General features: G+C 46.4%; 1 protein-coding gene across 1 annotated transcript in view; it reads left to right on the forward strand.

The window, feature by feature from the left end:
- Positions 1-27,349, forward strand: part of OSBP (oxysterol binding protein) — a 442,669-nt gene that overhangs the window by 316,312 nt on the left and 99,008 nt on the right. Inside the window, exons 10-11 of the mRNA XM_086953078.1 lie at positions 15,297-15,400; positions 23,260-23,355. Of these exons, the coding sequence (XP_086809204.1) occupies positions 15,297-15,400; positions 23,260-23,355 (200 nt within the window). The remainder of the gene's footprint in view (positions 1-15,296; positions 15,401-23,259; positions 23,356-27,349) is intronic.

A 27,349-nucleotide genomic window follows, 5' to 3' on the forward strand; every position in this document is an offset into this window, starting at 1 on the left:
TGAAAAGTCTCTGGGGCAGTGCATGTCTGGAACATGCATAGTATGAAAAATGGGCACTATTAAAAATGTCATTCTGTTGTTACCAGTGTCCTGCCTAGAAGAAATCCTTGTCTAAAGGACCACATTACTTAGACACACAGATGCATGTCTGCATTCATTATTGAATGAAGTGGACTCATGCATGCAAAAAATAGCCGCTTCGATGAATACATCGAACTACACATTCCTTACCTTTTGAATGTCCTCAGACCGAATACAGTGAACTTCAACAGTAGTGCTCCCATTTGTCAGCAGGTTGCATCATGCAGCTCTGCAGTGGTTCCATACCAACCATAAAGTTAAGTAGTAGATCTGCATATTAGCTCCACCCTTGCGCTCTGATGTCAGTTTCTTTTTTTTCTGTGCATGCTGATGCGGATCCGAAGCTCCGCTCCCAACTTTTGTTTCGTCTTTGACGATGTTCAAAACTATTTGACAGTGTGCTTGGCAATTGTATCCCCTCCAAAAAATGTAATCTTTGTTCATACTGCAGGAAGCAGATGTAATTCAAACAATGAAAGTGTGTGATTCACAGGTGTGTGTAAGCACTTAGAAGGAGAAAGGTGAATGGAATAAATCTCCTTGGATTTATTCTGAAAGCCCTCACTCACCACCCTGGTTGGTGACATGCTTCATCCTTGGGCCCACCGGGAGAAGCCGATTGCCTCCCCAGTGTGCTACAACGCCAGGATACTGCGGAGCTGGTTTTGTGAAAGTTGTGTGAATAGTATATAAAAATGTTCCGGTTGAGTGCCACAAAAAACTTTATTCAGTGGTCAACATAACATATTAAATCAATCTGATGGGAAATTACCAAATTAATAGTCTGGATATTTCCACTTATAGTGGGGTCGACATGTTTCTGCCCTTTATGTGTGAGTTACTGGGCTTTCTTCAGGACCATGGGGGGTGTACTTCGGCAATATGGGCGCGCTAAGGCCCACCCTAACCTGAGGACGTGAAAGTTAAAATTAGTGTAAAAACTAATGGTGCAAAACAAAAGCGAACAAACCAACAAGTTAAGGGGATTTTCCTCAAATTCAGAGGAACCTGTATAGTCTGAAAAGAGAAAGAGTGACATACATACATATAAAAAGACAGGAACACACAATTAGTTCAGTTTATCTAGTAGGTTCTCTTAGCAGACCGATCTCAGCTTGCAGTGCTTAAAACTAAACTCACAAACAAGTGGTGTTTGTAATACGTATTTTAGTGCTAGGACTAATAGCCTGCAATTCACAGGTTGGTGTTTCAACATGCACTCAAAAGTCATCAGAAATGGCCCTCCACGCCAGGAGTGGCGTTTAGTCGATACTCGTGTTGAGAGATCAATGGGCCAAAATGCGGGGCCGGTAGGTGAAAAGTACCAATTGTATGACCCAGCCCAAAAGATAGAAAGAAAAGTTCTCACTTGTCACTGAAAGAAACCACGCCCCATAGGTCTCGGGAGGGGGGTGTAGGCGAAAATGGCACACCCCATAGGAAGGAGGACATTAGAATAACAGAGACGAAAGCTGTCAGTACAGGCAATAAATAGATGCACATAGCATCAAGGACCACTTATCTGTTGTTAATGTGGTGCACACTCACGCCCGCAACGCCTGGCACCCGCTCGATACCTGCGACTTCCTCTATACCGGACCTCGTGGATTGTGAACGGCAGAGGAGGCCTCGTTGATGTAGTTGCGCTCGGGAATTGACCCGAAAGCACTGCGCAGTGCCAAGCCGATGATGTGTGGCTGGGGGTGTGTCAATTGGGACCAATAGGGACTGATTTCAAGGTGAAGGCGAGGCTTGGAGTAAAAATGAGCGAGGCTTGGAACGCTAACCTGATTTCGACCGTGATGACGGTTCGGGTTTTAACAGGGTTCTATTGGCATCAAAGGCATAATGTGGACACGGCCAAAGCGATTGTAGGCACTGCTTATGGTAGAGCAAAATGTCATAAAAAAATAAAATAACATCAGAAGACTGCATGGCGCTGACATGAAGCACAGAAGGTGTGTCTCACTATACCCAATCAGGATAGCGTTAGTCATGTAATGGCACCGAGTCCTGGAGCGCATTAGGCGCATGAGACACACTGCTGGTATTGATGTATTAAAAACTTTATTGATATTGGTGGCCTATACTGACCTAGGAAAGGCGTATTAGATAGCAGCATGGCGGATCATGCTAGCCAGTAAGGATAAGGGCAAAAAAGGATCGTTCAGATCAAGATTCTGGGATCCAAATGATGGAATTAGAACAGTATTGATATTAATAGCCTATACTGAGCTTTGAAAGGCATGTTAAATATCAGCATGGCGAGTCACGCTTATTGGCCAGTCAGGATATGGGCAAATGAGGATCACTGAGATCAGGACCCTCAGGCTAAAGAAATAATGTCCAGTTAGTTAACAGCTTGGCAACAGTCAGTAATTATACTGGACATAGTTGTTTGGCCAGTGGGGATAGGGGACAAGCAGGGCTCACTACTTTCCAGACTCCCAGGATGGGGAGCATCCAGCCCATTGTCCATGGTTAATGTTTAGTATTTCAATATGGATGACCAAGGGATCCCATCATTAAGGCCATTTTGGTGTGTCCCCAGTCTACACACCCACCGTTGTTCTTTTTCAAAGAGAGCATTATTTCCGTTTCTTCCCAGATTCACTTGTTCAATGATTGTCCAGTGGAGATCATTGGGTGTGTGATTTTGGAACAGGAGATGTTTGCTCATCTTTGTGGTTATTTTGCGACACCTGATGTTGCTGCGGCGTTCGCAAATACGCTGTTTAATTTTGCACGTGGTCATGCCTACATATCTTTTCTGGCAGGGGCACATAATCAGGTAGACAACATTTGAGGAATTACAATTTGTGTGTGCTCTCTGGTTTTCCATGTTCCCTTGTCACTGAAAGAAACCGCGCCCCATAGGTCTCGGGAGGGGGGTGGAGGCGAAGGCGTGGTTTCTTTCAGTGACAAGTGAGAACCTTTCTTTCTATCTTTTGCGCTGGGTCATACAATTGGTACTTTTCACCTACCGGCCCCGTATTTTGGCCAATTGATCTCTCCACACGAGTATCGGCTAAACGCCACTCCTGGTGTGGAGGGCCATTTCTGATGACTTTTGAGTGCATGTTGAACCACTGGCCTGTGAATTGTAGGCTATTAGTCCTAGCACTAAAATACTTATTACAAACAACACTTGTTTGTGAGTTTAGTATTAAGCACTGCAAGCTGAGATCGGTCTGCTAAGAGAACCTACTAAATAGACTGAACTAATTGTGTGTTCCTGCCTTTTTATATGCATGTATGTCCCTCTTTCTCTTTTCAGACTATACAGGTTCCTCTGAATTTGAGGAAAATCCCATTAACTTGTTGCTTTGTTCTCTTTTGTTTTGCATCGTTAGTTTTTACACCAATTTTAACTTACACGTCCTCAGGTTAGGGTGGGCCTTAGCGCGCCCATACCGCCGAGGTACACTCCCTATGGTCCTGAAGAATGCCCAGTAACTCACACATAAAGGACAGAAACATGTCGACCCCGCTATGAGTGGAAATATCCAGACTATTAATTTGGTAATTTCCCATCACATCGTTTTAAAATGTTAGGTTGACCACTGAATAATGTTTGTTGTGGCAGTCAACCGGAACATTTTTATATCCTTTTCACACAACTTTCACAAAACCAGCTCCGCAGTATCCTGGCGTTGTAGCACACTGGGGAGGCAATCTGCTTCTCCCAGTGGGCCCAATGATGAAGCATGTCACCAACCAGGGTGGTGCGTGAGGGCTTTCAGAATAAATCCAAGGAGATTTATTCCATTCACCTTGAAATAAGTTTCCTGGGGGACTGAGAGTGTTAGTGTTACCTACCCTCCCTCTCTCGTTAAGTTAATGAGCAGCGCACAGCTGTGAGAGTCATACTAACTGATCGTGGTGCTCCGTCCGCCATCTTGGGTGAGTGTAGAAGCTTGGGACACTCTTAGGCGCCATTTTGCTCGGGTGTGGAGGCTCTAGCAGCCGGAAGCCCCCGCATTGGAGAGCTTATTTAAGCTTCACAGAAATTCCCCCCTTCAGACCTTAACTGACCGCGCTATTTGCTGGACAGCTTTTTACTGGTGCCTAGATATACTTGGGCATTTTTATTCTTAATTGCGCTGCTTGCGCTGCTTACTATCGCGCTGCCGCTTTTTGTCATCTAATTGCTTGGCTCTTGCTACTGCAGCTACCAGGGACATCTGTAGGCTCACCTGCACTATAATTGTGTCCTCACTCGCATTTTGCGGGATTTTAGGATTGTGATCTTGGTGCTCCGTCCGCCATCTTGGGTGAGTGTAGAAGCTTGGGACACTTAGGCGCCATTTTGCTCGGGTGTGGAGGCTCTAGCAGCCGGAAGCCCGCGCGGCGTAATACTATATAGAGGTATGGCGGAACAAGCGTGCAGCGAGTGCGCGCAGCGGACGCGCCGTAGACGCGCCGGAGGGGCGCCAGAGGTAAGCCCGTTTGCGCCCGTTCGCGCAACGGGCGCGCCTAGGGCCGCCGCCTCTGGCCCCTCACACACTCGCCTGGTATATTCCCGGGCTGCTCTACTCGAACTTAGACCGACTCGGACGCTGGTGCCTAAGAAGACCTTTGGCTCCTCTCCATCTCAGTCCCTGTCTTGTGGGTTGCTGAATGTGCGGTCACTGTGTAAGCATCATACAGAGATTGCATTTCGGATCGACTCATCAGGGCTGGACGTGTTGTTTCTTACTGAAACATGGACTCGCGAGGACTGCCTAGTTGAGTTGGGACTTGCATGTCCTCCAGGCTTTAAAATTATTCACACCCCTCGGCTGAAGAACAGAGGTGGTGGAATTGGTATCATCTATAGAGAAAAGCTTGGTATTTTCCAGCTCAAAATCAGGGAGGTGTTGGGATTCGAGTTGATGGGGTTTTCCATTAGAGGTCTGGAGGGAACGCTGCTCTCAGGCGTGCTTTGCTACCGGCCACCGGGATCGGCTCCCTCTCTATCAGACTTTCTTGACCTAATCTATGACCTTTCCAACACCCACTCTAAGTTGTTGGTCCTGGGTGACTTCAACCTATGGCAGGGGGGTCCTTCGGACGGGGCGTTCACGACACTCTGCCAGGCCCTTGGTGACATCCAGCTGCAACAACTGGTCTGCTCTGCGACCCATAGGGGAGGCCATATTCTTGACTTGATTTTTGCTGATGCACAATCTGCTACGGTCACCAACATCCTGTGCCAATGCTGGACGGACCATGCACTTGTGGCCTTCTCCCTTCTTATAGGTGACTACTCCTCTGAGACCTCGGGGGTAGGAGTGGCAAAACTGGGCAGACCTTGGTCTCGATTACTCAATCGCTCTCCGTTGCCTTCCCTACTACCAGACAATTTCTGTCTGAGTGAATCAGTGGAGGAAAGCTACTCTACTCTCTGCCAATCGATTACCAACACGCTGGGCAAGGTGGCCCCATTTCGTAAGTCCCGTGGGAGAGTGAATCGGCCTTCCCCCTGGTATACGGAAGAGCTTCGACAACTGAAGCTGAGCTGTAGGCGTGCGGAGAGGGCCTGGAGGAAGCAATATCTACCATCAGCAAAGGCCTCGTTCAGGCTTATACTGCAGGAATATAAAGCGCAGATTAAGCTTGCTAAGGCGACCTTTCTGGAATCTACCTTGAATCAGGCGCCTAATAAATCGCAAGAACTGTTTAAAACCGTCAGGGACATGTTTCACCCTATATGCGCCGCCAACACGGTCCCTGTATCGCAGGCCCTGTGCGATTCCCTGGCGGGGGCTTTTGAAGAAAAAATTGCCAAGATCTTAGAGGGCCTAAAACATCCCGTGCCCAGTACTGTCGATCTGGGAGCTCCGGTTAGCCCGTTCAGTCGACCCCGGCCAGTTGACTCTTGTCCTGACTCGGAAGCTCCGAATGGGTTATCCAGTCGACCCCAGTCGATCGGACCGTGCTTTCCTACTGTAGCTCCTGTCCTGGGAACTCCGGGTGACTTGTCCAGTCGACCCCAGACAGATGTCTTCGACTCTGGTCTGGGAGCTCCGGACATCTCACCCAGTCGACCCCAGCGGAGCACTCCTGCTTTTAGTTTGGGAGCTCCGGTCTCTCCTTCCAGTCGACCCCAACTAAAATCCTTTCCTCGTCCCTCCTTCGAGGAATTCTGCAGTTTGGCAAACATGGTATCCTCTGGCTCTCCGCGGGATCCGTTGCCTCCCAAATTTTGGAAGGCGTTTCAGGCGGAACTTTTTCAACCATTGCATTCCATCTGCCTCCAGTCTCTGGAGTTGGCATCCGTCCCTGAGTGTTGGAAGTTAGCAATAGTATCTCCTCTGCTTAAGAAGCCATCGCTGGACCCGTCTTGTCTGTCCAACTATCGGCCAATCTCTTTGCTCCCCTTTCCGATTAAAATCATGGAAAAATGGGTGACCAGCGCGCTCTCAGGCTTCTTGGAGAACATCGGGTGGTTCGATGAGGCACAGTTTGTTTTCTGCCCCGGGCACGGGACGGAGACGGCGTTGGTAACCGTATTGAACAATCTTCGTTTGCGTGTCGACAGTGGTCGGGCAGCCTTTTTAGTGCTGCTCGATATGTCGGCCGCGTTCGATACGGTGTGCCATCAAACCCTCATCAGGATTCTTGAAGAGTGCGGGGTCACAGAGGAGGCAAGAGACTGACTTAGATCTTAACTTGACAGTCGGCAGCAGCTGGTATCGCTTCCTCCATTCTGCTCCGAACCAAGGACAGTAGGGCAGGGGGTGCCACAGGGCTCGGCCATCAGCCCTATACTTTTCAACCTGTACCTCCGCCCCCTGGTCCAGCTTATTAAATCCTTTGGTGTCTCGGCATTTAATTATGCTGATGATACCCAGCTGGTCTTTTCCTTGGAGGGTGATAAGGCGGTCTCGCTGGAGACATTCCATCACTGCATAGCAGCCACAGCGGACTGGTTACGGGCCAACTCCCTACAATTTAACAGTGCGAAGACTGAGGTTCTTTACTGTTCCACTGACCGGATCTCATGGACATTACCAGAGAACTTTTGGCCAGCTTCCTTTCCCGAGACAGTCTCGGCTGCGCCATCTGCCCGCAACTTGGGGGTGATCTTCGGCCCTAATTTACAGCTCGATCTGCACGTTAATAAGACCACGACCACGTGCCTGATGCTGTTACGCATGCTGCGTAAAGTTCTGCCCCTTCTCCCCGCCCATGCCAGGCCGGAAGTGGTTCGCGGCACTATTCTGAGCCGTTTAGATTATTGTAACGCGCTACTTCTGGAGGCCCCGAAAAATCTGGTGGGGAAGTTACAACGCGTGCAGAACATGGCCGCCAAGTTGGCCCTCTCATGGCCTAGGTCTAGTTCTTCTACCTTGGCTTTGAGAGAGTTACACTGGCTCCCGGTACATCTGAGGGTGCTGTACAAAGCAGCGTGTTTAGTGTTCAAAGCTGTACACCATCAGGGTCCGATCCCTTTGCAGAACATGTTCTCTTGGTACTCTGCCTCGCGACCTTTACGTTCCTCTTCTGCGCAGCTGTTGGTAGTTCCGAGGTTTCAGAGAGTCAGGATGGGCGGCCGTTCATTCAGTGTGGCTGCTGCCAAGCTGTGGAACTCCCTGCCTCTTTCTATGAGAAGCCACAGCAACTACCTGCCATTTCGGAAAGCCCTAAAAACGCACCTATTTCCAAAAAATGCTGCGTAAGTGATTAGTGTTGCTGTTTAAGCTCAAAGCGCCAGGATGCCCTCTGGGTGACAGGCTTGCGCTTTATAAGTATACTAAATAAATATAAACCCAGCAAGAGAATCATTCAACTCTTGCACCATCACCTGTAATGGCGAATTTAGGATTAACATACTCTGAGGCAGAAGTTGATGCTATTCTATCAGATTCAACTCTGTTTGCGGATCCAGCTATTTCTCAGGCAATATCTCATACCACAGAATGGGAACAATTAACTGAGCAGAAACGAGACCGAATTGGGCCCATCTTACATGGGACTATATTGAAACAGTACCTCTCAACTAATACGGCCCCTAGGGGTCTTCTCGTTACCAATGCCCCACGAATGTTTCTAAATGATGCTACATTCCGAAAGGAATGGGCAAGGATAGCTTGGCATTGTACTAGAGACTGGCTAGTGCTGATCATAAAAACGGCACTCCGTCTCTACAAAGCTCGGATAGTCGAAATTCAACTAACTGAAACACACTTCAAAACTACTGTGACAGGTTATAAAAAGAAGTTAGACGAAATCAATAAAATATTAATGAATATTAAGACTCCCTGTTACAATCCAAGGTGACCAAATTTCCAAAAGATTTATAGAAATTTGAATTCAGCAAAGTGTACCCTTATTCCGATCCAGAATATACACCCCCAAATAGAGATTCAAACAAATCAGACCACTCAGATAGTAACATGTCATTTAGCAGTGGTTCTAGCGATAACAGTCAAAAACAAAGACGAAGGCAAGGGGGCAGAGGCAGATCCAACCATTACACTCAGCAACCAAGATGGCCAACCTTTGGACCACCAGCCAATGGCCAACCCCCCAATTTCTTCCAACACCAACCTCCCTTCCCATTGATGGGGTGGAATCCATACATGCAACCACCCACCTTTCATCAGAACCAATTCCGAACGCCGTTTTTAGAGAGAGGCCGGAGGGGGTGAGGAAGGAGAAGAGAAAAAAACCAAGTCACATGGGAAACAGAGGACCCTGTGGGGAACCATACCCGCAGCAAGACACCAATACCAGGCACAAGTGCCCAGGGAGTCTGATCACAAATCTGTCTAACAGGGAACTGAATCCAGTGGAAATCCAGGTCCTAGAGAAGGGCCTTGGCTTTGTACCTACAGAAAGACCTGACAAATTCAAGTTACATTGCAAGCTCTCCGAGTTCTTCAGGAAGCTTAAACTCAAATCATTTTTTGAATCCAAAGAAAAAACAGACACTGAACCCCATAGAGGTGACACCAACCTGAGAGTAAAATCCACCTTTGTACCTCCTCCTTACAGTATACCAGCAGAGATGACCGCATTTGAGCAGGCAGTTTTCAACGACATGGAAGCCCTAGAGACACCAAAAACCTTTAAGAACTTTATTGCCCTAGAATATGAAGCTCTCCAATACCTACAGAACAGTAGAGATATTACAATAAAATCTGCTGACAAGTGGGGTGGTATTGTCATTCAGAACACCCCTGATTATGACAAAGCTTGCTTGACTCTTCTGGACAATAGGACCAACTACACCCCTCTCACAACAGACCCTACTCCGGAATTAAAATCACGCATCCATGATTTAGTCAAGGAAGCAGAAGAAAATGACCACATCTCCAGACAAGAGGCCGCTTTCCTAACGGCGGGTGAGAATAAAATACCATACTTTTACACCCTACCTAAAACTCATAAAAATGTAACTCCCCCGCCAAGCAGACCTATTGTGTCCGGGATCGGGTCACTACTAGAACCGATTTCAATGTTCTGTGATCATTTTCTAAAACCCATAATACAAAATACTCTTACCTACCTCAAAGACACTAAAAATGTACTCCAACTTCTACAAGACTTTTCCTTTGAAGAGGGATCCATCATCCTTGTGACACTAGACATCGAACGTCTATACACAAGTATCCCTCAGGACGACACCCTCAGAGTCCTGGGAATAGCCCTGGACTCGGTAACCTGGGAATACAGAACACCAACATTTTTTATTCTCCAATGTGCCACCATAGCACTGAAAGAGAATTACTTTGAGTACATGGGCCAACTATACCTACAAAGCACTGGGACATCCATGGGCAGCACTTTCGCTCCAAGCGTAGCGGGACTGTACGTCCATGACTTTGAATCAAAATACATTCTCCCAGCTGATAAACGCTTCTCCTCCTCCATAGGATTATGGAGGAGATACATAGACGACGTCCTCCTTATTTGGAAGGGCGACCAGTTCTTACTGGAGAAGTTTCTCCACTGGCTCAACACCCTAGACCCAAATCTGAAATTCACACATTGTCACAGTAAAGAAGAAGTGGTTTTTCTTGATTTGGTCATCACAGTGAGAGGATCCTCCCTTGCTACCAGAACTTATTACAAACCTACTGCCAAAAATAACTTATTGGAATTTTCGTGCTTCCACCCTAGACCACTCAGGGAAAACCTTCCTTACGGGTTAGTACCTGAGGATCAGGAGGAATTGCAGTGACATTAAGGAATACCGAGAACAAGCAACAGACCTAACAAAGAGACTTAAAGCAAGAGGCTACCCCACACAAATTCTAGACTAGGGCAACAAACGTGCCAGAAACCAGCCTCGCGAAGCCCTTCTGGAAAACATCCTTAAAGAACCTAAGGATCCTCCACTTACGTGCATCACGACATACAGTAGTCTGTCAGACGCAATGAAAAAATCAATAAATAAACATTGGAACATCATCACCAGCAATAACAATTCATGGGAAAAGCCGCTGTTTTCCTTCAAGAAGGGAAGAAGTCTGAGAGACTCTAATCCACTCACGTCCAAAAGCGGAACGAATAAACATACCTACGGAGAGGTCAATAACCAGTGCGTGGGGCCTTCCACCTGTAATTGGTCACTATCCATGCTCAAATTGCAGTGTGTGCCACCTGACAAAACACACCAACCACCTAACTTTGGAACCTGGAAACCTTTGGACCCAGAGAGCACACACAAATTGTAATTCCTCAAATGTTGTCTACCTGATTACGTGCCCCTGCCAGAAAAGATATGTAGGCATGACCACGCGCAAAATTAAACAGCGTATTTGCGAACACCGGAGCAACATCAGGTGTCGCAAAATAACCACAAAGATGAGCGACCATTTCCTGATCCAAAACCACACACCCAATGATCTCGACTGGACAATCATTGAACAAGTAAATCTGGGAAGAAACGGAAATAATGCTCTCTTTAAAAAAGAACAACGGTGGGTGTGTAGACTGGGGACACACCAAAATGGCCTTAATGATGGGATCCCTTGGTCATCCATATTGAAATACTAAACATTAACCATGGACAATGGGCTGGATGCTCCCCATCCTGGGAGTCTGGAAAGTAGTGAGCCCTGCTTGTCCCCTATCCCCACTGGCCAAACAACTATGTCCAGTATAAGTACTTACTGTTGCCAAGCTGTTAACTAACTGGACGTTATTTCTTTAGCCTGAGGGTCCTGATCTGAGTGATCCTCATTTGCCCCTATCCTGACTGGCCAATAAGCGTGACTCGCCATGCTGATATTTAACATGCCTTTCAAAGCTCAGTATAGGCTATTAATATCAATACTGATATTAATATCAATACTGTTCTAATTCCATCATTTGGATCCCAGAATCTTGGTCTGAACGATCCTTTTTTGCCCATATCCTTACTGGCTAGCGTGATCCGCCATGCTGCTATCCAATACGCCTTTACTAGATCAGTATAGGCCACCAATATCAATAAAGTTTTTAATACATCCATACCAGCAGTGTGTCCCATGCGCCTAATGCACTCCAGGACTCGGTGCCATTACATGACTAACGCTATCCTGATTGGGTACACACCATCTGTGCTTCATGTCAGCGCCATGCAGTCTTCTGATGTTATTTTATTTTATTATGACATTTTGCTCTACCATAAGCAGTGCCTACAATCGCTTTGGCCGTGTCCACATTATGCCTTTGATGCCAATAGAACCTTGTTAAAACCCGCAACGTCCTCACGGTCGAAATCAGTTTAGCGTTCCAAGCCTCGCTCATTTTTACTCCAAGCCTCGCCTTCACCTTGAAATCAATCCCTATTGGTCCCAATAGACACACCCCCAGCCACGCATCATTGGCCCGGCACCGCGCAGGGTTTCCGGGTCGATTCCCGAGCGCAACTACATCAACGATGCCTCCTCTGCCGATCACAATCCACGAAGTCCGGTATAGAGGAAGTCGCAGGTTTCAAGCGGGTGCCAGGCGTTGCGGTCGTGAGTGTGCTCCACATTAACAACAGATAAGTGGTCCTTGATGCTATGTGGATCTTTTTATTGCCTGTACTGACAGCTTTCGTCTCTGTTATTCTAATGTCCTCCTTCCTATAGGGTGTGCCATTTTCGCCTCCACCCCCCTCCCGAGACCTATGGGGCGTGGTTTCTTTCAGTGACAAGTGAGAACTTTTCTTTCTATCTTTTGCGTTGGGTCATACAATTGGTACTTGTCACCTACCGGCCCCGCATTTTGGCCCATTGATCTCTCAACACGAGTATCAACTAAACGCCACTCCTGGTGTGGAGGGCCATTTCTGATGACTTTTGAGTGCATGTTGAACCACCGGCCTGTGAATTGCAGGCTATTAGTCCTAGCACTAAAATACTTATTACAAGCACCACTTGTTTGTGGGTTTAGTTTTAAGCACTGCAAGCTGAGATCGGTCTGCTAAGAGAACCTACTAGATAAACTGAACTAATTGTGTGTTCCTGTTTTTTTTATATGTATGTATGTCACTCTTTCTCTTTTCAGACTATACAGGTTCCTCTGAATTTGAGGAAAATCCCCTTAACTTGTTGGTTTGTTCTCTTTTGTTTTGCACCATTAGTTTTTACACCAATTTTAACTTTCACGTGCTCAGGTTAGGGTGGGCCTTAGCGCGCCCATACTGCCGAGGTACACTTCCCATGGTCCTGAAGAATGCCCAGTAACTCACACATAAAGGGGAGAAACATGTCGACCACACTATAAGTGGAAAAATCTAGACTATTAATTTGGTAATTTCCCATCACATCATTTTAATATGGTAGGTTGACCACTGAATAAAGTTTTTTGTGGCACGCAACCGGGACGTGGATTATATAATCCACGTCCCGCTTCCTTCGTTTGCGCGCGAACATAACTGCTATTTCTCACGCATTTTGCAGTACGTGCAGAGGGAGGCAGAAGGCCCGGTCAGTTTTGTGAGGGTTGTGCGCGTTGGGGGTACGTGCTGCCCCTATTGTAATCCTTGGGGTTACCAGAAAGTTTGTGCAGCCTGTCAGCCTGGCTAAACTTGGTTGGGTTTTATCCCTCTCTTTAATTTCTGTGCCCAGCACTTTTTAGTGTGATTCAAAGTTTGTGGTTGGCCTATATTTTTCTGTGAGGTCAGTTGGGCATTACATTAAGTGGTGTCATTTGTCAGATTAGGGAGGGTCACTGAGTATTATGAAGAAGAGGTGCAGGGTTATTTGCCCTGGGATGATGAGTTCTTTGAGGCGGTGGACTGGGCCTCCCCCTCAGCAGGGGCCGTCGACATGGACTCCTCACAGCCTTTCTCTAAAGCCTCAAATTCACTGAGATTTTCATTACCGAACTGCCAGCTTCCGTGGAGGCTGCGCGGGGCCGAAGCCTCGCTCCCACCAGTCGCAGCGGGTCAGTGGGCTGGCACGAGACGCGGGTCAGTGGGCTGGCACGAGACGCGGGTCAGAGGGCTGGCATGAGACGCAGGTCAACCGACACCTGTGAGCTGTTACTAGGCGCGAGTCTGGCGCAAGCTAGGAGCCGTGGACCTGACGCGAGATGCGGGTCCGAAGCAGTGTGGCCTGGCACGAGAGGACGGTCGGACATTACAGAGGTTCCTGCATGAGCGGACGGTGACCCACCCATGCCGGCAGCCACGAGCCCCAGACACATTGAAAGCACCCAGACTGAATTCCATGGTGCTGAGCTAGTGCCTCCTGCTGGTGGAGCCATTAAGCTCACATTGTGTTTGTTGCTATTCCCCGAGCAGATGTGTCTGTCTCGGCCCCTCTCTCGTTGTCAACAATCATCTGCTACCCACCGCCTAGGCATCATTTTAAGGTTAACTCTGGAGACTGTTGGAGGGAGGACAGATGTCAGTTCACGTTCCTCCTCTGTTCCCAAAAAGGCATGATTAGGTTTAGGATTACATATTATTATACTGTGTTTGGGTACCTATAATTAGCCAAAGCGCACCACAGACAGAATCACATCTAGGCACTTAAATGATCCGTTGTTTTGATCCAGGTCAATGGAACGCTTGCCACGTGTATTTCATCCAATCGTCTCTTGTTTGGCGTTTTGCTGCCAGATTTGATCGTTATTTTGTAAACTGAGCACTTTAACGGATTATTATATTGGTGCAAAAGCACACTACTTCTGCCCCTGAATAACCATCATTTGTACATATCAAGCATGCAATCAGGTTTCAATTTGCCAAAGGTGGGCCTTACCGCCTCGTCTTAAAGGAGATGTTCAAGAACGGATTGGCACAGGTGAATGTAATCACCACCACACTCCTGCGGGGGCAGACAGGTTTATGTGTGCCTCAGTTCACAATGTTTTTCTTAATTTATGCTTAAACATTGCATTATGAACTCAAAACATAAAGACTGATAGTTACATTTCAATCTCGCCAACATTTTAGAGTTGTTATAGTAACCCAGCCTTCCTGTACATGCCCCCTTTTGTTGCACAGTAGAAATACATTGTAATTCCCCTGCGTCCATTCAGGCCCAATTGCTCCAGTTAGGCAACATCTTGAGGTTACCGGGGAAATTCCCCTGATGCACCCGGTACAGTCATCTGTTCCCCTTCTTGTGTCCCCACCTCCTTAAAGGTCTCCAGTATCTCTCCCCAGAACCCTAAGTTTTTGGATACCTTGTCATCTTTACTTGAGAGCCTAATGTGTGTCTCCTCTGCCAGTGACCATTCAATGGTGTACTTTACCCATCGTTCTTCTATGGGCCCCAGTGCACCCAACCATCCCAGACGGATCTGCTGCTTCTCCAGGAGGCGTGCCAGTTGGAGGAATATGTGTTGCATTTCCCATTGTTTGGTACACCCTACGATAACCAGCAGGCACTGCTTTAGGGTAGAAACCTGCTTTAACCCTGTCGATCAACGGATCTGTTCAACTACTTCTAGCCAGTACACCTGTACTTTGTTGCAAATCCATACCATGTGTAAATAAGTAGCTCTCCCTTGACCACAACGAGGACACTGAAGATAGCTGCCCGCAGTTCAGTTGTACATAATGTCTTCTTGGTTATATAAAAGGTAACAAAAATGCTACAACACTTTTTTTATTATAGCTTTTCAACATGCTGCACAGCAGTCACAATGCTCTATAACAAAGCTTAAAAACATTGGCAAAGCCAATAGCTCTAGCTAAACACTTTTAAGGTCCCAAAAGCGAGACCTATTGTCTATGCCAATGCTCGTTTCTTTTAGTAACCCTCATGTCTGTATTTTCTTTTATTATGTCTTTTTAGGAACCATTCACTGTATCTTCCAGGCAACTGGACATCACTACACATGGAAAAAAGTCACCACCACTGTGCACAACATAATTGTCGGCAAGTTGTGGATAGATCAGGTAAGTGCTTATTCTTCCCGGTAATTGATTGTCCTCAGATTTGTGATCTTTTGAATAATTCTCAGTCACCAGTCCATTCCAAACTAAATAAGAGAGGCTAAACATGTTTAACATAAGTCACCCTGAAGTAGAAGGTATGTTAACTTTGTTTCAGCCTGTTTGTGAACATATTGTTTGTTGCTAAGAGAATGATGTGTATCAACCTTAACTGAATGGCGCGTGATTTGTGAAACCTGTAAGCCTCTTTCTCCCCTTCCGTGAACAGTAATTGGTGGGCTCAATTGCTTTGTAGTTGTGAAGGTGCTGTAGGATTTTGGAGAAAAGTAATCACAAATAAAATTTCTGATGAATACTTCGCAGATTCCTCACCATGTGAATATCCCCAGGCTCCAGAATGGATCTGTAAGATTTTCAGCATAGCCCCTGCATGCCGGTAGGTGGTGTTGTCCAGCTCCACGTCAGCTCCACTGCATCCCGAAAGTGAAGACTGAAATTGTGTATATGCGCCATCCATGTACGCTTAAGTCAAGTTCCTTTCTATCCAAGACTTTCCACATGGATCTGAAGGCTTCTCCTTTTCTCGTCAGTTGACAAGTTTTGTTTTCAATTTCTTTCCCACGTGCTTTTAGCCTTGTAGTGACTGTTACATACAGAAGTCTGTGACAGATCCCTACAAGATATGCCTTGTGTGCCTACGGTCGGACCACCACTCAAAGTCATGTGGAGATTGTGCCCTGATAAATACAAAGGTGATCTCGGGCCGCAAGCCCAAGCTGTACGTCACTGAAAATTGCTGTGAATTATGTAAAGGCTGCTCCCACTGGGGGTCTAGGACTTGGCCCCTCTCCAGCTCTTGTGGTCACTTGCATGGCAGTTCTTTGTCATTTATCAAAGTCTTCAGGTAAGTCTTAGACAAAAAAGCAGTACAAGAAGTCCAAATCTCATCATCCCAGCCTCTGTGCTCTCCCTCGTGGAAGACACAAGGATGCCAAGTTACCCCACTGTCTCGGTTCCAGTCCCCTACAGAGGAACAGATTCTGTACGTGGTCCTGATCCACCCTTGTTTCTGGGTATGTTGGCAATGCCACAACAAATTCCAATTTAAAGATTCCATGTTTTGCATCTTTGTCACCATACTGGTTCCATCTGGTGTGCCTTCGTGACTCACCGATACATTGAGGCATCCTGTACGATTACCACCTGCAGGTTCGCCCTCGGCACAAGCTATGCCTCCCTGATGGGTTCAGCACCGAAACTAGAGTTGATTTCACATCTGGCATGAAGATCTGTTCCAGTTACTTTCATACCGACCACAGCCTCCAAACCGCTTTAGATTAAACTTACTGGTTTATGAATACCCCACAGAAGGCAGGATCATTCATTTTCTCGATGATTGATGAGCAATAACACTTGACAAATGTTTCCAGCAGACAATTCAGGAGGGCTGTGAAGTACCATTCTTTCCGTGCAGCTCCTTATCCCACCTCCATAGTGGCTCTTGGTGGGCCATTTGTTCATTTTGTTGCTGGACAACCAGGCTCTTTTACAGCCTACCCAGCGCCGTATTGTGGCAATACGGGGCTGGGTAGACCCCGTATTACCACAAGTGACTTTGCCTGCCAACTTGTGCTCTTCCACCCCTCCATACCTAGAGTTCTGCAGGCCTTCACACTATATTGCACTATTGACCTCATTATCATGCATTGGCCCAAACTACAAGCTTCCATATACGGTGGCTGCGGTACGCTTAACTGCGCAACAGGGATGTGCTCACGGGCCACAGAGAAGGACGAGACCTGATGAGAGGGCCTCCACGCCACTCCTAGCAGCGACTGTGCACTAGGTGACACGTACAGTAACGAAGTTGTGCTGGTTCAGAGCCTGCATTCATTTTTTGCCACGTGAGGGGGGGATGACTTGGAGAAAACTGACATTCTGTTTTATCGGCGGTGTGGGTGAGAGTCATGCTTCGACCTGGCCAGTCTCGTGTGAACCATCTGTGTAGGTGGCGGATACACAAACCATCTGCAAGGGGGGAGGAGTTACATTCTTCATCCCATTTGAACCAGGCCGCAATCCTCTATGTAGTCTTGGCTCGGCGAAGCACTACACTTCAAGTGGCAGGAGTAGCTACCGGCTTTATACCGGTGCTTCCCCTTCTCCCATCGGTGTGTATCTCCTCTGGGACTGTATCATTCATTGGGCTGGGCCTAGCTGGCGAAACCAGACATGCCAGAAAGGGCCTTGTCCCTTGCCCAGGCGGCGGTGAGTAGATAGTACGGCCTGGTCCCTCATTTACTACATTTTACCTACCGGTTACAACATGGCGAGTGGCTGCAGCAGCCGGGGCCACTCCAATCCAAATTGTACAAATATGTGTGGCAGAAAGGCCAGGATGAGAAACAAACTAACCCAAAACCCAGTGGAGATCAGCGAGACCCCGCACTGCAAGACATCTTAACAGCCATAACAAAGGGTACGCACCGCCCTGGAAGGCCGCATTGATACTCGCCTCTGAGGTCTCCCTGATTAGAGCGGACATGCGGAAAATGGCAGAACGCATCACTGAAGTTAAAACTACGTCTAGGACCTAACGACTGATACTGACCTTCTCAAACGACAAGTTGTTTACCTCCAAATTAATCAGGATGTGCTTGAACAACAACTTGATGACTACAAAGGACGAATGCGCCGCAATAATGTCCACATATTGGGGGTGCCAGAACGTGCTAAGGGGCAAGTGGCCAACCTCTTTGTTGAGGAGTTATTACTTAAACACCTCCAGCCAACAGGACTATCTAAATAATTTTCCATTGAAGGAGCATACCGGGTACCATGCGGAAGGTCCAAGCCTGGTGTGCCGCCTCTGCCTCTCTTGGCAAGAGTGTTCAGTTTCCGAGACAGGAATGTCACACTCCAAACGGCGAGAGCTGCCCTCCGCATGCCATAGACAATAGAAAAATCACCTTCTTTCCAGACTTCACGCTACGAGTGCGGAAACAATGTTGTAGTTTCTTGGAGGTGTAGTGTGCATTGCGCAACCAAGAAATCAAGTACGCCATGTTGTTCTCGGCAAAGCTGCATGTTGAATCAGAATGGAAAGCGTGTTTTTTTACCAGCCCTGAAGATGCATGGGATTAGCTTGACGGCTGGCGAATGGTCAGCAAAAGCAAACCCACCTTAGACACCGGCAGCAGAGACAGGCCAAGGCGACAACCTGGGTCCCCATCGAGCGGTGAATTGCTGACACAGGGTTCAACAGAATAGAGACTGGCGGATTGAAGATGCGCGGTGGAGGGCCCAACCTCTTGATGCCAATGGGTCAGTTCAGGTAGTTCCCCCAGTTCGGCCACCTGCTCTCCGGTAGACTCCAGGGCATCCCCCTCAGGTTCTGCTCCTTCCTGGGTCGTGGGAACTGCCGGGCGGGTTTCCTGTGCCCCCTGCTTCTTCCTCTCCTGGCAGGTCTCTGGGCCACTGTTTCAGGCTCCAGTTCTGCTGAATCACCCTTACTGGCTGCCATAGCCCGCGTGGTCACACAGATCCACGCAGGCTAACCCAACATCTCCAAATAAGTTTGGTGCTCCACATCCTTCCATGGAGAACTCTCCAGGTCATTACCTAGCAGACAGTCTACAGGCAAGGCATCACTGACAACAACTTCCAAGAGACCAGAGACCCCTCCCCATTCAAAGGGAACACGCGCCACTTTGCAGAGGCGCGTGTGGGTGCTGGGGGTTTCTTGGGGCACCTGTTTATAACATATCCCACCTCATTGCAGTGATAGCAGGTAGTGGGACCTCTGTTTTCCCATCTGCCCCTGGGGGGCCATGGCTGCTTGTAGTTTGGGGGGTTGGGACTCCTTTCCCTGGGAACTATTTTGGGGCCCTTGAGAGAACTCCTTTTGGTTACCCTTGTCCCCCCCACTCTTCTGCAGGGGACCCTGCCCACCTTTGGCTGTGGTACCCACAATTCCTCTATGGACCCTGGTACTGGTCCTGCTGCCTCCTTAGCAAGCTCAATGGGGTCTGTCAGCTTACTGTCTAAAAGATGCTGGCGCAGCTCTGGAACACAAAGACTACTCAAGTGCTCCCAACTATTTAAATGCAACAACCCCTTATAATCAGTTACTTTGCTGCCCTTCATCCAACCTTCCAGTGCACACGAGTACAAATTCACACACTCCATCCAAGTCTCAGACTCTTTCTTCTTAGAGTTTCTAAACTGCAGTCTGTACTGCTCTGGAGTAAGTCCATACCTGAGACATAGGGCCTCTTTCATATTGGGGTAGGTCATGGCACCTGCTAATTCTAAGGGCTCTAGAGCACTCCTCTCAAAAGCCTCAAAATGTTTCCACAGGCCCGCCCCCAAATGCTGTACAGGCACACCATTCATTCTCAATGCAATTTCATAAGAAGTAAACCAGGCATAAAAATATCCTCGCTCCTATTGTAATTCTGTACCAGATCCTTGGGAATATATACTTTACCCCCCTGCACTGGCTGTGCGCTGCCACCATTTGAACTGGAATCCACCTGCTTGGCCTTGATATCCAGTTCTCTCATGATCAACTCATGAGCCAAAATCAATTTCTTTTCCTCCAGGGCACGGGCATTTTTACTCTCCTCCGCCATTTCTCTCTCCTCTGCCGCTCTTCTGCTCTTCTTCTCTCTTCCGCAGCTTCTTTTTCCATTTTTAACTTTAGGACCTCCAAGTCATGGTCCCTTGCTCTCTAATTTTCCTGGAACTCTTCTTCCTGAGTGAAGTCCCTACTGGAAAGGTTGCTGCCAGGCCTTCAGACTGGTCTGCTCACAAACAGATCTGTGGGTTGAAAACCATTCCCTCCATTTGCATCATTTCCTTCCTGGGCCTCCCAATGGGCCTTCAAGATTCTCTGCAGCTCCTCTTTCCTGGCGCCGCTTTTTATGGGGCACTCAAACTCAGTGCAGAATTGTCTAAGCTGTGTAACTTTGTAGGAATACAAATCCTCAATGACAAACTCCAATTCTGCCTCCACTCTTTGTGCCTTTCCATTCACAGACATGATGCTTTGAAGGGTTACTCAAAAATAGAACAAAAAAACCCTCAAACTCAGTATGCAGTGGCGTAGTGGTCTGCACTCACTAGTGATGTACACCAATCACTGTGGGTCTAGTACAAATACAAGTTCAAATCCCACCGCTGACCAACAATGTTAGAACTATGGGTCTCTAGTTGGCAGAGGTAGGTACCACTGTCCAAATAGGGACCCTTGCTTTTCTAGTCAGGGTAAGGAGGAAACCCTCTGAGATAGCCCCTACTCACCCCCTTGGTAGCTTGGCACGAGCAGTCAAGGCTTTTCAAAGGCAATGTGTAAAGTATTTGTACTAAAACTCACAGTGACACAGTGAAAACACCACCAACTGTTTAGAAAAATAAAGGTATTTAATCTAAACTACACAAGACCAAAAAGACAAAAATACAACATACACAGTTCAAAATATGGTTGCAAAAGAGTTCTTAATGTTAGCGTTAAAATAATCCACAGTTGCGGGAAAAGTTCAGTTGCGTCACGTTTAGCCAACAGTACCTTTAAATGCGACAAAGTTCCAAAACATGCGATGCGTTACTCCTGAGACCCTGGGGAGGCGTTAGCAACAATTCTGCTGGATGTAGCGGTGTGTAACGACTAATCCGATCTGTATGGGGAGGAAGGCGATGGCTTGTATGGATTCCGGTGCAGAGGTTCCGTAGGAAAATGCTTGCAAAGGCACGATGCGATGATTCTCGGGGGCTGCGACGCTCTCCGGGGCGACTATGCGCAGTCCAGCAGCGATCTTCCTCTCGCAGCTCCTCGATGCGATAGCTCTGCGATGATTTTCGCAGCGACGTGATGCGGTGATCTCACCCAGCGGCGACAGGCTCTGCGACGATGTTCGCAGCGGCGAAAATCTTCCCACTAAAGAAGGGTGCGATGTCTTCAGGCATCGACGACAGGCGCTGCGACGATCTCTGTCTTCGTAGCAGCGGGAATTTTCTCACTCGGCCGGGTTTGCGACAAAACTTACAGAAAGTTCTTTAAAAACTTGGTTTCCAGCTTCCCAACACAGGTACAACTTCCAGAGGCACCACACATGGGCCATGCACTCCAGGAAGGACATAGCTCTCTCAGTAGAGTTCAGGGAAGCTGGGGGTGAAATCCTTTTGTTCCTGAGACTTCTTAACAGGGAGCCAGCTCTTCTTCAGGCCATTCGAGATTCTTTCAAGCAAGAGGACACAGCACAAAGCAAAGTCCTTCCCCTCTCCTTTGCAGCAAAGCAACAGCAGGTCAGTCCAGCAGAGCAACAGCAGGACAGTCTTCCTTCTTAAGTGTCAGCTTTCTCCTTGGCAGAGGTTCCTTTTGGATTCCAGGATGATCTAATTTTCTGTAGTTGGGGGTCCTGTACTTATACCCCTAAAAGTCTTTGTTCACTTTGTGCAGGAGGGCTCTGAGCTCGGTCTGAACCAGTTCTGGGTGTTCCTTGAGCACTTTGTTTTCCTGGCTTCTCCTTTCCTTTCAGAGTGAGAGGCAGGGTCGTCAGCCGCCCAGCAGGAGGTAGAGCCAGCAGTGTGGAAGGCAGGCACAGCCCTATTCAGGCCCAGGTGCTATCTCCTCCCACCACTCAAGATGCAGATGCAGTCATTCAGTCTAGGGCTGACTCAGCCAGCCTCCTGCGGGCTCCCCAGCCTCTGTCACTCTCAAACCAGACAATCAATTCACAAACAAGCCAAGGCACACAGAAAGGTCAGACAAGAGAACAGCAACTTTCTAAAAGTACTGTTTCAAACACAGGAGTTAAAAACCACCTTTCCCAAAAGATGTGTTATTAAATTCTGAGTTCAGGGATACCAGACTTTTATGTCCTACCTTGCTCCTATGGGAAGATATGCTGGTAGCCACTGTAGCCAGCATTCCCCAAGATAGCCTATGGGCAAGGTAGCCTTGCAATAGTGAAAAACAAAAATGGCTGTAATTCACTATCAGAGTATGTCACCTGCACAAGTACATGCTCTACCTTTCACATACACTGTACCCTGTCCAAGGGGGTACCTTGGGCCTTCCATAGGGGTGACTAATGTGCACAGAAAGGGAAGGGTTAGGCCTGGTCAGTGGAGACACCGACCAGGAGGACATAGCAGTTCACAGACTGCACACAGGCACTGCGGTGGCAGGCCTGAGACACCATTTTAGGGCTACTCATGCGGGTGGCACAATCAGTGCTGCAGGCCCACTAGTAGCATTTGAATCACCAGCCCTGGCACACTCAGTGCACGTTACTAGGGACTTCTTGGTAATATAAATATGCCAATCATGGATAACCAATCACAATAACAATTTACACAGGGAGCACTTGCCCTTTGACACTGATCAGCAGTTGCAGATAGCCCAAAGCATCAAAACCAGCAAAAACGAAATCCAGCACATCATCAAAAATACAGGAGGTAGAGGCAAAAAGATAGGGGGAAACCACACCAAAGATGCCAGGTCTAACACTCCCAAACTCATATTTATGAAATGTTTCAACCGCTTGGTAGGTATGCTGCTAAAGAACATAATGGATAGTCCTGAACAAGCAATTATGCACTACAAAAATGGCGAGCCTTAATGTATGAAGCTGTGACTTGAGTGGAGTATGTCGGTACACAAAGAAATAAAGACTATACTTGTCAAGCTTAGAATAGACTATTAAGTTACTGCTCAGACACACAGCACTCCACAATTTAAGCAGTATAGCCTTTGATACCAGCGTGGTGCATAGTAGTCTTGCTAAACTGTCATTGTAATGTGATTAACATAGCACAAGAATGCAAAATATTTACTTTCATTTTCTCTATACCTACAGTCTGGTGAAATAGACATCGTTAATCATAAGACCGGGGACAGGTGCAATTTGAAATTTGCTCCTTATAGCTACTTCTCCAGGGACGTCCCTCGTAAGGTAAGGATGAGATATGATATTGTGGGGATTCTGGGGAATCAGCATTACATTTCTGCTTTGAGATCGTTAAATGCATGTCACTGTTAACAATTGAATGCATATGTACTTGAAAGATCCAATTATTGGTGCACTTCCTTCCGATCCATCTTTCACAAGTAAACATACAATGTTCCTGGTCCAGATGGCTCCTAAGGAGCTGAACTCCCCTCTGTTTTGCGCATCTTGTATGGTCCAACTATTGTGCTAACCGTGGACCTCAAACTTTTTAAAACTCACTTAATCATAAACTTTAACAAAGCTTTCTCTCACTGTTTGTTACAAAGCAACCACATTCACATTTTTATTCCCTTCAAAAGTTGCAATACGCACTTTCCTGATGCTGTAGTACATTAAGCCATTGCTAAAGGTCCCATGAATTATACACAAGTGATTTCTGTAGGACACTGCCATATCCTGCACCATTACTAGTGTTCCCTTTAGCATTCATTTTTCTTTTTCCACAAAATTATCTTAAGGCAGGTGCAAGACATACGCACTGCATTGGTAATGGTTATATATGGATGGTTATGTATAGTTGGTTACATATGGTTGGTGGGTAAGTAAGGTGAATTTGGTTAGTTATTGTAAGGTAAGTTGGTATCGTAGTTAAAATATGGTTGGTAGGTAAGTTATAATAGGTATGGGGGCAGGTATAATAGGTAGGGTTAGGTTAGGTTTAGCAGGTAGATTATATATGAAATTTAAATGTTAGGTTAGGCAAAACATTATGTAGGGTTGGTATGTATGGTAGGTCGTGATGTTATGTTGGTTTTGTAAGTTTGATAAATTTTGTACAGTGGTATTGTAAGTTAGATAAGATATATGGGTAGGACATAAAATATTTTGTCTGAAAAGTTTGCAGAATAAAGTCTTTTGTAGAATTCTTGCTTACCAGTCATTGCATTCTTAATGAAAAACATTAACATACTATTATTGATAAAGCACACTTTATTGCTTATCGATGAAAAGTCTATTATATTTTATGCTGTTCTTTGTTCACAGCATGAAGTATAAAAAATAATCCACTCTTGGAGACGAAAAATAATTCTTTTAGTGCAATTACACGTTCCAGATTTTCCTTACTCCTACTGCTACTGATGATGACGATGATAGTGTTGTTTAAAATAAGGTTACTGAACAGACTGCATGAGCAGAATTAATTGTACTCAAAGGACAGTGTTATGAAATTAAAACAGAAGACGAAGTTTGTGCTGAAAGGGTATACACAGATACATTTTGCCTAATAGCTATTTTTAACAAATATCCACCATTTTGGTGGAATCATTAAGAAAGATTATTCTGAACAATAAAGTGGAAGTTCCAACCACGTATGTGTCTGCAAGCAAACTAAAATAAATGGACACTCATGGGCGATTAGTGAATAGTGCTGTACCTTTATTTTATGGCAGGTTTAGCAATCCAAAAAGCAATCTGTAAAGCCATAAATTAACAAATAAAATGTTGTGTGTAAATTTAATATATGAAAGAACACACACTGATACTGAATTTCAAGCTGAATATCGTGTTGGAACTACAGTTTAACAAATAATTATTTGATTTGATTACCAAAATCTAATGGGAAAACAAATGGAGCAATGTAATCTTCCTCAGAATGCCATAGCCTTGATGAACAGCCCATACAAGCAATGGCATACCATGAAAACACATGAAAGCCAATTGCTGAAGAGGGCTGACCATAAACCCTGTCTCTCGTTATATACTTCTTTTTGATGCATTTCTGCTAGACATTTCGAAACAGAAGCTGAAAGTATACCTAAAAAGGGTACAGCGCCATCCTTCACCCTATCCAAACCTGCTTGAGAGAAAGAAGGTGTACCTTTCTTGAAAGCTATAGTGGATGATTTCTCCCATTGTTCTCCGTCCCTCTCTTTTGACTGGCATCCCATACTAATTACCCTCTTTTCTCTTTTTCTAAGACATTTAGGTTGTTCTTCAGAAGCCGAATAAGTAATTAATCTAGGCTAATAAGCTCCACCTTTAAGTTGACATCACCCCTTTTGTACCCATGAAATGCAGCCACACAGAGTGTAAGAAAATGCTTATTTTTGCATGGTCACCCTCAAAGTTGTGGAATGACTGTGCTGGTTTTTCGACTGTATGCACTGAGACCTGATCACCAGACCTCAGTGACTGTGCTCTAACCATTAAAAGTATATGATTGATTGTCTTCTACTTAGTTGGCTTAAGTTGACTTGACCTATACTTAGTTGGCTTAAGTTGACTTACTTAGAAGTCTCTAGTATATAGTACCTGGGGTATGCAAGATCTGCAAGTTAAACTGTTCCCCCAGGGCTGCAGCACCTATTATGCACCCTTATTGAGACAAAGTAAAGCATGACTCCCAGCCTGCACTGAAGGCTGGTTGAGCAGTTTTAAGCTGCTAACTCGACTTTGCCGTCTAAAGTAATGACAGTCAAAACATCAATTTTTAGGTCTCGCCTCTCAATGCGCATGCGCATTGAGCAGAGCGAGACTATAGGCACTTAAAAAGACTTTACCCAACTGGCGATTTGGTGCTGTGCCCATGCGCTTTTAGGTCAGTGCGCAAGCGCATTGACCTAAAATGCGCGTGCACAGCATCAAATGCCAGCCATCTGTTCCCCAGCAGCTCTTCCCGCTCCGCCCCACAAGCTTCCCCCAGCGTGCGCTCTGCCTCAGCCGCATTTCTTTTACAACTCCTCACACCTCCCACAACTTTGAAGTGAAGCTTAGCTTCACTTCAAAGGCCCCTGCTGCTTCATGTCTCTCCCTCATCACCCTCTCCCCGCTCCGCCCCCTAAGCTGCAGAAACCTAGATGCTTGTTATACCCTTGATATCCTCCCTCTGCACTCCATTCTCGTTCTTTCACTTCCCCTACATTCTCTTTCACTCTCTCCTCAAATCTCTCTCCCTCCAGTCTTTTAAACCCTTCTTTCTGTCTCTCTCTTTCCTCCATTCTTTCTGTCTCTCTCTCCTCAATTCTCTCTCGCTGTCTCTCCCCTCCCTTCTCTTTCTATCCTTCATTCTCCGTCTCTCCTCTGCCTCTGCACGGCTTCAATGTGTTTATACATTTACATAAAATGTCTGCGTGCTTCTATTGGCGTGTATTATTAGCACATTAAACTAAGCGCTGTTGGCTTTGCCAATGCTTGTGGGCGGCGGAAGCCCTTTAAGAGCCGTTAGTCATCCAGGTGGCAACAGGACAAACTAACTTTTCATTAACCAACACAGAGATATCAAACCACCGTGGCTCCCGTCTGTGCGATTCGCACAACTGAACGGAAAGTGCGCCCGTTATTTACTCATCATAAAGGAGCTTTACAAAGCGATGCGTGTGCACTTCTGGTTACTTAAGAGCACTTGACTCAGTGGTGTTAACAGAGCACTGTGGTAAGGGGGGTGAAGGTCCCGTCGAATGGGTGAGTAAAGCGCCTAAAATGCTTCAATTCCGACTTCTGAAATACTTAAAAATAGCTATCTACAAATGTTGGTACCTTAAAGTTTCGTTATATAGCGTCTTCTATATTTTGACTGCTGGTTGACGTGTTTTTTGTACATATAGTGCAACTTGCGACTGTCGTGACTGTAACAGAGCTCACTGAGACACTTCTAAGCATACATATCTTCAAAATCTAGAGAGATTCTTAAAATGCAGACACCGTGAAGAACAATATTTGATGTGTGTTTAAAACTATTTTTTTTTAGAGTTTTTATCTATGATGTGGCGTAATGAACACATCTGTTGAACCATGTTCGACTCACGGCGTCTGCTTATTATACTGTTAATTTCTACAAAACCGTTATTCTCCCTGTGAAGCGTGACAGTTACAGTCAGCTTCCCTGTCGCTGTTGAATGTGCCCACATTTTTTGGGTTAACTGCTTATAATTCGCGTTTCCGCACCCGCTTACTTATATTTCCTACATGTTTATGCACTATCTTGTTATGTCCCTCC

This window comes from Lissotriton vulgaris, chromosome 1_2 (assembly GCF_964263255.1).
Source record: "Lissotriton vulgaris chromosome 1_2, aLisVul1.2, whole genome shotgun sequence".
In the NCBI taxonomy this organism is placed as follows: domain Eukaryota; kingdom Metazoa; phylum Chordata; class Amphibia; order Caudata; family Salamandridae; genus Lissotriton; species Lissotriton vulgaris.